At 40.0% G+C, this 15,297-nt stretch overlaps 1 protein-coding gene across 2 annotated transcripts in view; it reads right to left on the bottom strand.

Moving 5' to 3' along the window:
- CCDC148 (coiled-coil domain containing 148) overlaps window positions 1-15,297 on the bottom strand; it is a 480,287-nt gene that overhangs the window by 357,279 nt on the left and 107,711 nt on the right. For both annotated transcript variants that reach the window (XM_060302422.1, XM_060302421.1), the window contains exons 5-8: window positions 11,498-11,580; window positions 11,141-11,292; window positions 8,696-8,791; window positions 8,439-8,620 (exon numbers count right to left, since the gene is read on the bottom strand). In XM_060302422.1, the coding sequence (XP_060158405.1) occupies window positions 8,439-8,620; window positions 8,696-8,791; window positions 11,141-11,292; window positions 11,498-11,580 (513 nt within the window). The remainder of the gene's footprint in view (window positions 1-8,438; window positions 8,621-8,695; window positions 8,792-11,140; window positions 11,293-11,497; window positions 11,581-15,297) is intronic.

Here is a 15,297-nt window from a genome sequence, read left to right as displayed (position 1 = left end):
GCAGCTGTAAAACAAATCTGTGAAATAGAGCTTTTGAAATGGGGTGTATTGAGGATTAAAATTACATGTACTTGTCATGTCATGTAATAGGCACTCAATAAATATCAATGGTTCCATCTTCCCTCTTTATCTTAGATTTTTAAAAATCTGTATTTTTGCTTTATAAGATAGAAACAGTATGTATGCCAAAATTATTTATAATGTTACTACCTGGGGACAGCTATTGTTATTGTTTATTTGGGTGGATAACCTCTCAGTCTTTTTTTTCTGTGGCTAAATGGATGTAACACTTTCAGAGGGAAAGGGAAAAAAAAAAGAGAACCCATGTTATGCAAGCTATTTTGTGGCCTGATTTTTAATTGCACAGCAAATTATTGCAACTACCTGTGCCATTAAAATTCTTTAATATAATTCTTAATGACTGTGGTATTCCATTGTGTGGATATATCATAATTGATGAAGCTATTTGTTGGCTATTTCATCATTTTGAAGATTTTGCTATCACTTAAGAAAGAAATACAATATTGAACACCCTGAAGCCAACTATTTATTTCACTTCTATGATTATTTCCTTTAAGATTATTTCTAAAGAGACAAAGAGAATTTACACTTATAAAGATATTTGATGACCTATTGCCAGATTGTCTTCCAAAAGTGTTTAGTCACTAGTCCTGTATAAAAATGCCCATTTCTTCCATATTTTTAAACTTGCATAAATTTCTTTTGTTTTGGGCTTCCCTGGTGGCACAGTGGTTAAGAATCTGCCTGCCAATGCAAGGGACACGGGTTCGAGCCCTGGCCCGGGAAAATCCCACATGCTGCGGAGCAACTAAGCCCATGCGCCCCAACTACTGAGCCTGCATTCTAGAGCCCGCAAGCCACAACTACTGAGCCCATGTGCCACAACTACTGAAGCCTGCGCGCCTAGAGCCCATGCTCCACAACAAGAGAAGCCATGACAATGAGAAGCCCACGCACCCCCGCTCACCACAAGTAGAGAAAGCCCACGCACAGCAATGAAGACCCAACACAGCCAAAAATAAATAAATAAATAAATAAGAAAGATTCTTAAAAACTTCTTTTGTGTTTTACCATTTTATAGGTAAAAATCTGAGTATTTTAAAATTTTTCATTGCTTTGATGAGTAGAGAGGTTTTCAAAAATTTCTCTGTCATTTGTATTTAGAATTACCATCCAGAGTTCCATGGACTGCCATGAGGATATCAATTCACCTCCCAGCATCTGACCATAGAATCTTGCATCCCCACCCGTTACTGTAGTAGATGAAACATTCATGCTTATTCCTCCAGTTGTGCACTAAATCTTGTTACTGGATTATTCTCATCGGCATCAAACATACTAATATTTGTCCCATTTTAAGCAAAACAAAAGACAAAACCACAACATAAAAGTCTGACCTTACTTTCTAGCTCTCCTTTGTAAGATAACTTCGCAAAAGAGTTATCTATGCTCATTGCCTTCAATTGTTTCCTCTCATTCACTTGAACTCAACCCAGTTGTGCATCTGTTCCCACTTCTTCAGTGAAAATGGTCACCAAAGACCTCCATGTGGAGCCAGCAGTCAACCATCAGTCCTATTTTATTTGACCTAGCAACATTTACTCAGTGGATCGCCCCTCCTCCTCACGGTGCTGCCCACTCCCTCTTCCCTTACCTTCTGGGACAGCACACTCTTGCATTTCTTTGTATCTCACAGACCTTCCCTCAGTGTCCTTTGTTGGTTACCCTTCTTGCTGACAATGTAATGCCAGCAGACCCAAGTGAAACAGGAGGAAAGGGGGCAGGTCACAACCTTTAAAAGAATGACATCGCCTTTAAGGATATGACATAAACTGGTTAGAACCAACTAGGTCCAAGATGTTGGAAGATTTGACTCCCGGTAGACCTTGAGCCTCATTATACACACATTGTAATGCATTAGCATATGCTAAATGACACACCCACAGGCACGATGACAGTTCTGAGGCTGACCATAAGAGGCCAAAAAGTGGGTGGTGGCCCAATTCCTGGAAATCCCTGCCCCTTCCCCAAAATAGTTGGAATAATCCTCCCACTTACTAGCCTATGAAATTACCCAGCCTGTAAAAACTAACCATCCCATATTCTGGGGCTGCTCTCACCTTCTGGGACTGACAGCATTCTGTCTATGGAATGTGTAGCTCTCTAAATAAAATTCACTTCTTACCTATCACTTTGCTTCTCCCTGAATTCCTCCTGCACTGAGACATAAAGACCCTGAGCTTCATTAAGTCCTGAGACCAGGTGTGCAATCTCAATTGAAAGACCGTGGGTTTGAGTCCCAGCCCATGGATTCATGTCCCAATCCGAGTTTTGGCTGAGTAAAAGTCTCAGCCCGAGTGTTCAAGTCCCAGTCAGAGTTCTGGCTGTGTGCAAATCCTATCTGAGTTGTGCAGCTTCACAAGGAACTAGTCTTTGATCCTCTCCTTTGTCCCTTCACACTCTTTTGGTGATCACATCCAATTTCATGCTGGTGACTCACAAACATGTATCTCCAGCTCACATTTCTCTCCTGAACTCCAAACTCATATAACTGACTGCCTTCATAAAGTCTGTATTTGGACATCTGATAGCATCAAATTCAACATGTCCAAACCTGAATGCCTGATTTCCCCCTCTGCTTTGCTTACAATCTTCCCCAACTCAGTTGATGGTAACTTCATCCTTCCAGTTGCTCAACCACAAAATTTTGGACTATTCTGTTGTTTTCTTTTTCTCACATACCTTATTTTAAGTCTGTCAGCAGATGCTGTTGGCTTTACCTTTAAAATGTGTCCAGAAGCTGACTATTTCACACCATCTCCACTTCCTGATGCGGGCCACCCTTATATCCCACCTGGGTTTAATTAACTTTCTAAGGGTTCAGTCTTTTCTTGGCCCTCCTTTCCTCCATCTTAAACACAATAACTGCCAAAGTGATTCAGCTAAAACGTAAGTTAGGTCTAGTTAGCACACTTCCTCACACTTCTGCTTCCAGTAGCTTCCCATATCACTCAGAGTAAAATCATAAGTTTTATAAACGGCTACCAGGCTCTAAATGTCCCACCCTCACCCTTACTTCTTTGACCATACCTTCTACTCCTCTCCCCGTCTATCACTCTATTCCCGCCACACAAGCCTCTTGCCAGAAACATGCCCACCTCAGTAAACACTGGCTAGAACACTCATACCGCATATTTCTGCATGGCTAGCCCTCTCACCCCCTTCATGACTTTCCTTCACTGTCGATTCCTCAACCAGGACTATCCCCAAACTTCTATTCAAATTTGCAACCTGTTGGGACTTCCCTGGCGGTCCAGTGCTTAAGACTTCACCTTCCAATGCGGGGGGTTGCGGGTTCCATCCCTGGTCGGTGTGCTAAGGTCTCACAGGCCTGGTGGCCAAATAACCAAAACATATAAAACAGAAGCAGTATTGTAACAAATTCAATAAGGACTTTAAAAATGGTCCACATGCAAAAAGAATCAAAAAAACACTGCAGTCTGTCCCCTCCCCCACAATCCCAGCAACTTCTCTTTTCCTCTAATCACTATTGTTCCATAGTACTTATCACCTTCTAATATACTACCGTGGATAATTTACTTACCTAGGGTGTTTATAGTTCGTTGTGTGTCTCCAACCTACCTCATGAGTACAGGGGCTTTTGTTTATTTTATGCCAGTAATTGCTCAACAAATATTTGTGGAAAATATGAATGATAAGTCACTTCTTCCTCTCTTTTGTCCCTTTTCTCTTCTGGCTGTTCAACAATTAATTTTGCAAAGTGTTTTTATATGTTAGAGATTTTAATCTTTTGTGCCTGATATTTGCCAACGTTTCCTATTTGTCATTTGTTTTTTACCCTTATTTTTTTCCTTAAAAAATTCCTTGTTTTTAGGATAGACAGTATATTCACAGGCTTCAAAATTCTAAAGGTATAATAAAAGGGGGGAGTTACAATAAAAATTCTCCCTCACATTCCCCCCCACCCAGGCATCTAGCTTCCATTCCCAAAGGCAACAAATGTTATCAATTTCTGCATATTTTTTCAGACATATAAAAGCAAATATGTATATGTATGTGTTTTACTTTTTCCTGTTTTACACAATGTGTACTGTACATTGTATATAAGGCTTGCTTATTAACCTTATATCACACCTTAATCCTGACCCCTGGAAAGTGTTCCATATCAGTGAATGCTAAGTATTTACTTTTTTTTTTTGGCCACACTGCGTGGCTTGCACAATCTTAGTTTCCCGACCAGGGATTGAACCCAGGCCCCCGGCACTGAAAGTGTGGAGCCCTAACCACTGCACCACCAGGGAATTCCCTACATCGTTTTTTGTTTTTAATCTGGAAAATAATACATTGTATGCTTGTACAATAATCTACAAAACTAGGTCCTATTGACATTAAGATTGTTTCCTCAGTCTTCAGCTACTACAATGAATAACTAAAAATAAATCACTGTATATTCAAGTATACAGTTGACCTTCTGACAACATGGAAGAAGGGTAGGGAGGGGAGGGTTAGGGGCACTGACCCTTAGCACAGTCGAAAATCTGGGGACTATGAACTCTACAAATCCTTCTCAGTTTTCCCTCCCTTTGGTGGGACAGGATGGCTGGAGTTGGGTATTTCCGTCCCCAACATGTAAGGCTAGCGCTGCTGGACTTGTGTATTTTCCTGCCCCCAGGTAGGTTAGGTTCTGATAAAACTGTAGCAATTTAGGCTCCAATAAAATAGTTTCTCCTGAGGGCAGCCTTTGTTAAGAACAGAATGCTCTGGAGTATTTCCAAACGGTTCATTTTCCCCTCCCTTGTCAGAGGCATGAGGGGATTTTTCTCAGATATTCACTGTGGGTACCTGGTAGAACTTCTTGAGGCAAAACTCACAAAAGTGTGCTGACATCCCCCTTAACTAAGGCCCCCTAGAGTTTTTAACTCTCAAAGTTGTCCACAACTCAGCTTCAAGCAATTCCTCAATTATAGTCCAGGTGTTCCTACCCCAACATTGGTTCCCCTGAAGGTTTCTGCTAAACCAGTTTCCTCTCAGGTAATTTGTGATTCTCTGTATCACCTGTGTCTCCAGCTCTGGGGGCAGTGGTTTGCCCTGTGACCTAACTTCTCTGAGTTAGTTAAGAAGAGTTGTTGATTTTCCAGTTTGTTCAGCTTTCTACTCCTCATTAGAGCAGAGTGGCAAATTCTAAGCTCCTTACTTGCTGGACAGAGAACTGGAAGTCCCTTTGATTCTTTAAAGATTTAATACTTGCCTGAGGAAACATCTCGTTATATTTTATTAAATGTTTATGTCATTGCATTTATTTAATTTTTTTCTTTATGATTTTCACTGCAGGTAACGTGTTTTTAAAAGGCCTTCTCCACTCCAAGATTATTTAATACTTGTTTTTATTTTTATCTAATTCTTTTATGATTATTTTCTTCTTCACATTTTATGCACCTGGAGTTTACTGAGTCATAAGGAATAAGAGATCTAACCTAACTTTCTAATTCCCTGTTATTTAGTGCTGTCATATAAATAATCCCTCACAGTATAAAAATTTTACCTTTATAATAAATTAAATTATTATAGATATTTTCTGTTTTCTGTATTTCTATTTTGTTCCATTGATCTGCTACAGACATATGAACTTCCTAATTTACTTTGATATTAAAATATATATTTATATTTGGCTGTGCAAGTTTTACCATTCCCCCACCCTATTCTTCATTTTGAAGAAGTTATTCTTCACTTTGGGTGATTTTACAAGCTTAATCTTCCTAATAAATTTTGGAATAATGTTGAACAATTCTTCAATCGCAATTGTACTAAATTGACAGATTAATTTCATGAGTCATGGATATTTTGAAATCAAATCAACTATTATATAAAATTAGGAATTTTATACTCAAACTGGTTTAAGACATTAATATGGATTAATTGCCCTTGAAAATTCAGCAGTGAGGTTGGCTTCCCATGCAGTTCAAACACGGTACCAGACCAGTTTCCCCATGACTGTCTGGGCCCTCTCCTCTCCTTGCGTGCTGTTGTCCTTCATTCACAAGATGGCTGCCAGCAGCAACCACAGCCATGTACTTTCCTGGTAGATCCACAGGGAAGAAAATGCACTACCCCTCACAAGTATCTAACAAAAGTTCTGAGCTTTGCCTAGATTTGGACCACTCTGAGCTAATTGTTGTGACCGGGGGGAATGAAGTTATGGACTGGTGCACACTCCCAATCAGGGTCTACCTTTGGATCTGGGGTTGGAGTCATTCCAACCCAAACTGGCAAGCTGCTACAAAATAGGAGGAATTAAAATAAATATTGGGGATTAACCATGATGTCCACTGCCTTTAGCCCAACGAAAATTTCTCACAATTTAAAAATGTCCCCTAGATCTTTCAGCCTTCTTATGTTGTAGCAGTAGGCACCTGTTTAAAATATGCACACACTCACTTGTGCAGGTGTACACATATATGTATACAATCTATGTGAATTCTCACAAGGCCTAATAACTAGAACCAAAAGGGGAAATGGCCTTATCAAAATAATGGCAGATACTGGCAAATGAGAGTCCAGTAAATATTACAATTGAATATATAATTCACTGCGCTAGTTAGAACAGTGCATTTACATGCCTTACTCCCCACCAGCCACAGATTTCTGATGCCCACCACCTCTATTTATTCAAAACAGCCCATTTAGGGACTTCCCTGGTGGCGCAGTGGTTAAGAATCTGCCTGCCAGTGCAGGGGACACAGGTTCAATCCCTGGTCCGGGAAGATCCCACATATCATGGAGCAACTAAGCCTGTGCACCACAACTACTGAGCCTGTGCTCTACAGCCCGTGAGCCACAACTACTGAGCCTGCACTCTAGAGCCCATGAGTCACAACTACTGAGCCTGCGCTCTAGAGTCTGCGAGTCACAACTACTGAGCCCACATGCCGCAACTAATGAAGCCCATGCACCGAGAGCCGCAACAAGAAGCCACCACAATAAGAAGCCCGCGCACCGCAACGAAGAGTAGCCACCACCCGCCACAACTAGAGAAAGCCCACATGCAGCAACGAAGACCCAATGCAGCCAAAAACTAAAATAAATTAATTTAAAATATATATATATATAAGAAATACTAATACTTGTCATATTCATCTTCTTTCATTTCAAAGGAAGAGCCTTTTACTTCTATTGCTAATTTACTATACATGTGTCCCTTCAATAGTTTTCCTTTCTTTTCAGGTATATATTCTTCGGGGAAATTTTTGAGGTCAATATAATAAAAAGCATATTTTGCTACAAAACGTTTCCCAGAAACTTCATATACAGAAAACTACATGAAGTAGACTATTGCTCTGACCCAGGGTGGCATTTCTGGGTTTGTTCATTAAATGAATTTTAATATAAAATTTACACTAGAGAAGATGGCCCTGCTGACACTGAATTTTAAGTCAGTTAACATTATAGTTGTCATTCAGAAGAGGATTGTCATTCTCAGGATACAATCGAAAGTGCATTTTCTTATTGCTATTTGCAGCAACAAGGATGGGACCTAGAGAATACCATACTAAGTCAATTAAATCAGACAGAGAAAGACGAATATTATATACTATCACTTATATGTGGAATCTAAAAAATAATGCAAATGAATCTATATACAAACAAGAAACAGACTCACAGACATAGAATACAAACTTATGGTTACCAAAGGGGAAAGGGAGGGACAGGGAGGGAAAAATTAGGAGTTTGGGATTAACTCATATAAACTATTATACATAAAATAGATAAGCAACAAGGATTTACAGTATAGCACAGAGAACTATATTCAATATCTTATAACAACCTATTATGGAAGATAATCTGAAAAAATATGTATATATATAACTGAGTTACTTTGCTGTATACATGAAAATAACACAATATTGCAAATGCACTTTTTTAAACTTCAATTTCTAAAAAAAAAATTTATAAAACATACTTTGTGTTCACTATAGGGCAAAATCACAGTAGATTACAAGTAACATAATTCCATGGGTATATTTTCCATTGTAATCAATTTTTAGTACTGATTTGTAAATTTCCATTGAAGAAGAGCTTCACATCTTGAAATAAAAATTCATAGTTATCAAAAATTCATGTTTGAAAACTATTTCTTACCTGTGTAGTAAAGAGATAAATAAGAGGGATATTTTCATCAAGTTTCAACCTTATAAAAATCTTTAAAACCATTATTTCAAGGAAATTACTTTGGAGAAAAAAAAACCTCTCTATTCAACAAATAGTAAATCTAAACATTTATTGATAGTCATATTCCAGTCACAAAGTATCTATGAAAACAGTAAACAGGAAGTATAGTGACCCCGAAAAAAGTTAAAATTTGGTGGCAAAAATCTAGATAATTCAAGTAGTTTTATTACCTGTATATATCTTCTAACTGCATATCAAAATCTTGAAGTTTCTTCTGATATTTCTCTGTAAAGTTACAGAATTCATTAAGGATTGAAAACTTCAAGTCAGGGTATGGACATTCCAAAGTTTCTAATTCCACGGGCATTTCACTAAGCAGGTTACTTCTTTCTTCTGAAGAATGATCAAGTGTCTGAAAAAAAATTGTATGATTATTTTATTTAATGTAAATGACAAATTGATAAATTACTACCTATATCGCACTTACTTTCAAACTCCAGTCTGAAAGATAATTTTCTATCTTCTGTTGCTCTAGCCTAAGTCTTTCATAGACGGCTTTCAATTGTTTCTTCACGAAGTCAACCTATAGGACATTTAGAACAAGTGGTATGCAAATTATTGATTTATCCAATATTTATATTTAAAGTCACAGGAATTTTTCTCAAAAGCCATTAAATGATGACAAATTAGATAAGGGAAAGTCCCTTTGAGGACCCATGGAAGAGGGTTCAAGAGATGCCATAGCCAAGCAGTGCCCATCAGACAAAGGAGCCTTAAAGGAGCTTCTAGACACGTAACCCAAAATGGGCTCAGTCACAGCCACTCTGCACTCACATTTGGATTTTGTTTGTGATGAAGCAGAAAGCTTTCCAGATTGCCTCTGCTTTAATCACCCACTCCTTTCCTTGCATCCTTGCCTCCAATCCCCAGTTGGACATGGATTTTTAATGTTTATTTTAAATTATTATTTATGAAAGCAATATGAGAATACTACAGACTAACTGAAAAATAAAGAAAAATCACCTAAAAGCCTACATCTAGGGCAGCTATGATAATGGAACTTATGCTCTAGTCAGGGAAGATAGTCTTAAACTCATAAAAAGTAAGTAAGAAAATATCAGGAAGAGGTAAGTGAGGTAAAAACTGACTGAGGTAATAGGGAGTGACTGGGTCTTCTCTCATGCCTCTCGGAGGAGAGGACATTTAAGCTAAGACCTAAAAGACAAAAAGGGCCATGAGTAGGACAGAAGAAACAGTGCAAAGGCCTCAAGACAGGAAGGAGTCTGGCTTATGTGAGGAATAGGAAGAAGGCCAGCGTCGGTGGGACAAGGTCTAGTAGGAAAAAGAGGGTGTCACGTAGGAGGTGAGACTAAAGGAGGCGGATAGGGAAATGTACAGGGAGTGTTACCGTGTGCTCGACGTACAGCGAGGCCAAACAATACCAAAATGTCAGAGTTTGGCGCAAAGAAAGGTTTATCGCAGGGCCATGCCACGCGACAGGTGGCTCGTGCCTTAACATAACCCAAACTCCCCGAAAGCTTTCAGCAAAGCCCCATCACAGGAAAGGTGAGAGAGGGGTGTGGTTAGTTGTTGCAAACTTCTTGGTGTCAGATTCTTTGTTTTCTTTTTCTTTTTTAGATCCTTTGTTCTTGAGGTCAGGTCATGGTCAGGTCATGATGTTCCTGTAAACCTCCACCAAAACAAAATGTTATTCTCTGTTCTACAGGAAAGGGCAAGGTCCCAAGGCTCAACTTTCGCCCTCCGAGGTCCAGGCCCAGGCTAAGAGGAGAGGGTCCCTGCGCAGCCACTTACCAGACCCAGGAACGTTGGTCCAGCACCCAGTCTGGGTCCTCCAGCCAGTGCCCAGGCCCAGCTGAGGAGACAGATCTCAGCGGGCAGTGCCCTCAGGGCCGGGTCCCCAGACCCTGCCCAACCGACATCACTGAGCGAGCAAGACGCCCAGGGCCCAGCCTGCCCTCAGGTCGCCCAAACAGGGCCGGGACCCACGGACTGCGACGACGGAGACCGCTGCCGCCATTAGGTCTCAGAGGTGGGAATGGAGGAGGTTTGCGGCTGCTTCAAGGCCTGGGCCCGGCCAGTGAGCGGCCGTGGCAGGGGCTCTGGAGCTCCGCAGACGACAGCTGTCCCGGGGCGCCCTCCAGCTCACCGCTGGCCCATGGCCAATGGGCCTGGAGGGTCCGGGGGAGAAGGCTGCGATCCGCCTCTCACCACATTCTCTGCCGCGAGGACCACCATAAACTGACTGGTGTCGGAGCGGGACCTCCAACCGCAGCGCTAAGGGTCACTCGCTCGTGGTCGCGCGCTAATGGTTTCGCGCTAACGATCTCTCGATAACAGTTAACGGCTGCGCACCGGCCCCGCCCCTATCGCAGGAGGAATTGTGGGCCGGCAGGAGCCCTGAAGGGATTTACCAGGCGGATAACTTGATCCCCTCCTCTATGATAGGATTTCAGAATACCCTGGAAGGAGAGGCAAGAATGAAAGCGGGTAGGCCAGTTACGAGGTCATTGAAACATTCTCGGGGAGAAATTAGAATGTTTGGACAGATTCAGGGATATGTTTAAGATGCCGAGTAGATAGAATTTGCTATACCTTCTATTTATATACATAAGGCGTACATGTTTCTTATCTCCAACTCTTCTAATTGGGATAAAAATAAAATATTACATTATTAAAAGTAAAGGAGGGCTTCCCTGGTGGTGCAGTGGTTGAGAGTCCGCCTGCCGATGCAGGGGACACGGGTTCGTGCCCCGGTCCGGGAAGATCCCACATGCCGCGGAGCGGCTGGGCCCGTGAGCCATGGCCGCTGAGCCTGCGCGTCCGGAGCCTGTGCTCCGCAACGGGAGAGGCCACAACAGTGAGCGGCCCGCGTAACGCAAAAAAAAAAAAAAAGTAAAGGAAATATACTGACCTCTTCCAGTACTTTCACAGAGTTGGATTCACTGTGCGAGTGTGAATGCTGTGAAATGTGATGCTGTCTGTATTTTAGATCTGCTCTCAATTGCTGAAGAGGATTTATTACATTTTTAAGATATGTGCACCATTGTTCTGATAACTCTTGTTCTATGGTGAAACAAAATTAAATCAAAGCAACACATTATTATTTTAAGTTTCTTCAAGAACAGGTCATTAGATGCAGATTATTTTTGGATTCCTTTAGAAAAAAGCAAACAGCAATATTAAAAGAACATGAAATGTGTGGCCCACTTACATCTTCAAAACAAAGCTCCCCTTTAAATGTGGAACCAAAAAAGAAAAAAAAACCTACCGAAATTCATAAGGTCAGAAAGACATTCATTTCCAATGTTCTCTTCATTGAGTAAGGATTTTATTTCAGATTCCAGTTTACATCTGAAATAGACATTATCTCAATCAATTCTTTTACAATCATAAACATATATATAGGTTTAAAAAATAACTAACAGTAGAAACACTCAATCTAATGTGGTTTTATTCACCTGTTCACTAATTCAGACCACATACTAAATTCCTAACATGGATTAGGTACTTGCCAGGACACTGAGATAAGTGAATACTCCAGGAGAAGTAACAGCGTGAGCAAGGCAAGGACGGGGTACATCCTGGCACTATTTCGGGTGGAGAGAGCTCCGGGCACTGGGAAGCTGCTGAGGGATATTAAACTGACCGTGCCAGCTCAGATCTGTGTTTTGGAAAGATTTCCAAGGCAGCAAGATGGAGGATGGGCTAGAAGGAGGGTGAAGAATAAAAGTGGAAGATGAAGAGGAGGGGATCAGGCAAACCTGGATCAACAAGGAGGTTATTTAAAAAGTTCAGAGATGAGGAGGTCCTGACCTAGGGAAATGGGAGTAAAAGTATATATTTTTATACACCAAAAACATAATAAATCTCAATAATCTTTTACTATATTATTTAAATATAGTCATTTTAGAGTAAAACTATAACCAGCTCTAAATGGACATCTAAAAATATTGCAGTCTATCCCTTATTTATGGCAGGTTTAATAAAATCATAAAAAGAGTTTTGATTTATTATGACTGTTAAGATACAATATTTTAAATGGTATAAAATAAGAAAATAGCAACAATTAACACACTAATACGATGATTATTTTTATTTTTGCCTATAAGTTTCTAACCCTTGTCTACATGCATGGATATTTTAACTAGTTGTAATTATGGCATATTTACCATTTTATATTCGGGTTTTTCTTTTTTAACTTACTTTAAGATATTTCTAAATAATTTTCATAATTGCCATTTATTTTAGTGGCTGCAGAGTATTTTATATTACATATGTGCCATCATCTTCTAAGCCAATTCACAAATGTGGGACAGTGTTTTGTTTGTATATATAAAGGAGGGGTCCTATTGTAGATGACACTTACTGTCTATTTTTCTAGCATGTGGTCTTAGTCAAAGGTATTTTTTTTTAATTTTATATATTTTATTTTTGGCTGTGTTGGGTCTTCGTTGCTGCACGCGGGCTTTCTCTAGTTGTGGCGAGTGGGGGCTACTCTTCATTGCGGTGCGCGGGCTTCTCATTGTGGTGGCTTCTCTTGTTGCAGAGCACGGGCTCTAGGCACGCGGGCTTCAGTAGTTGTGGCATGCAGGCTCAGTAGTTGTCGCTCTCAGGCTGTAGAGCGCAGGCTCAGTAGTTGTGGCACACAGGCTTAGTTGCTCCGTGGCATGTAGGATCTTCCTGGAGCAGGGCTCAAACCCGTGTCCCCTGCACTGGCTGGCGGATTCTCAACCACTGCACCACAAGGGAAGTCCCAGTCAAAGGTATTTTTAAGATTACATTTGAAAGTGTTATATGGAGAATAAGTGCATAATAGTGGAGTAAACCCACAAGTTATTTCATAATGGATTTTTAAAAACAAAACTATAGCACTTTAAAACATTTAGGTCAGCCCTCTTATATTTTCAGCATCTAGAAGGCCATAGCAGAACACAAAAACCAACAGGAGAAGTGGCTTTGTTCATACAGGAGATCAACCTGCTACTGTGCATATAATAATTCTAGTAAGCTCCATCCTGGCTTTGTAGATTAACAACCCTGAACCATCAGACAAGACCAGCCTATTTCTCTAATTGTCCTAATTGCCTAACAAAATCCAGGAGCAAGTACTACACGACTCTGAGACTAGCTTGTGAATGCAGGCTAACGTTCCCAAATTGTGTCCTGTAAAACAGAAACATCAATAAGATGCTAGGAAAAACTGGGAAATGGTGAACTAAACAAATCAGACAAGTTTCCATATTGCAGGATTTCTCAGAAACTGGATTATGCTAAAGTACATTGAGGTTCTCCAAAAAGGGGATGAAATATGAAGTATTTTCCTAATTTTTAGGATGATGAAATTCATTATTCTCCATGGAGTATCTTTTTTTTTTTTAATTAAAAAAAAAATTTTTTTTTTCCATGGAGTATCTTGAAGAATATTTCTGTTTTGTAGAATATGATTTAGGAAATATAGATAAAAACTGTGATGCACTCAAGAGCATTAAAATGGTAACTCTGGGGAGGAAAACCCTGCCTGTTCACCACTGACATGTAGACTCAGTCCCAGGTGTTCACCAAGTCAGAACTCTGCAGCACAGACAACTGTCTCCACATCTGAATAGGGGACAAATGTAAGGCAACATTCCATATCCAGATCTGCCAACTTAAGTACCTCCTACTGTTACTTGGCCTGTCCTCTGGTACCACTGAATCTGATGATACTACAAAAGTTCTCCTGAGATTTTGTGTGACTGTTTGCCTAGAGGATATATTAATCCACTTCCTAGATATGCCCAGTTGCAATGCAATCATCTGCCTGGTGAGGACATTTTTGAACTCTCAGGACTCTACTTTCATACAGGTCCTCGTCCTCCCAGGATGCTGCCAAAGTTCTAGGTGTAGTACAGTCAGTCTCCTCAGAACATCAAAAATTACCCAGAGCTTCCTAGGATTTCTAGGGTACACTTAGTTACTAATTTCGGCAGAACAAGGAAAACATGGGGCACTGGAGACTGGTAGAATCAAAAGCCATTTATGCAAACAATAAGCAAAGGGGCATGGATTGTGAAAGGCAGAGTAAGAGAGGATGTTAAAGTTCCTTAGTGGAACTAACAGCCAGGAGATCAGCAGAAAATTAGAGCACCAGAGCAGGCTGAAGGCCAGAGCCACATCCCTCCAATAAGGAAGGAACTCAGCAGTTCAGACAGCTTGGTACCTCAGACTAGCTATTTGATCTGCTTCTCTCTCTTCTAAGAGTCTGTCCCAAGCTGTGTACCACAGAGGGCAGAGAGGGAAATCTCACAACTGTTGGCTAAGGAATGAATCAGAGCGAATTCTCAGATGGCCTGAGTCACACAGTTATGAATACTGACCTCAATTTCATCTTTAAAGACACTTTTCCAGACAATATTTAATTGTTGTTGGTAAAGCTCCATGATATATTCTGTATAAAGGTGATACTTTAAAAATAAAATTGTAAGAGACCACATATATTTCTAACAGAAACTACAATAAAAGTAGTAAGGCTTACAAATAAATCCCTCAAACTTTATTAGTCAAAAGTTCATATTAAAATAATAATTGCAATTCTTTACCACATGGCCAATATAAATAACTTCCTCTTTAATTTCAAAATCAGTCACTCTGAAACAAGGAAGAAAGTACTCCTGGCAAAGTGTATCAAGGTCTTCAAGGGGTATAGTTTGGAAAGCATAGTAAATATAATTTTATAAATTTAAATATTAAATTCTATAAATTTAAAATGTAATTTTATATTTTGAAATTTTAATTGTCTAGTTTTCTTACAACAGATTTTAAAGAATTAAGGTTTGGCAAATCCTTTTTTTTTTTTCTAGTAAGCCTAGACCATTTAGATCTCAGGTGATGTGAATGAAACCCTATGGAAAAAAGAAAAAGCTGCACAGCTCCAAGGTCAGCGAGCACAGGAGTTAAAGGCAAGTGATTCAATACCACCTCCACAAAAACTAGCTGGTTTACCTTATGCAAATAATTTTAATCCTCTGAACCTCAAGGTTCTCATCTGTAAAATGGGATAACAATGATACCTACTCCGTAGGGTCACTG

Source organism: Globicephala melas, chromosome 7 (genome assembly GCF_963455315.2).
Source record: "Globicephala melas chromosome 7, mGloMel1.2, whole genome shotgun sequence".
NCBI classification, from domain to species: Eukaryota; Metazoa; Chordata; class Mammalia; order Artiodactyla; family Delphinidae; genus Globicephala; species Globicephala melas.
The sequence above is the reverse complement of the archived record's forward strand: the minus strand, read 5'-3'. Positions and strand labels throughout refer to the sequence as shown.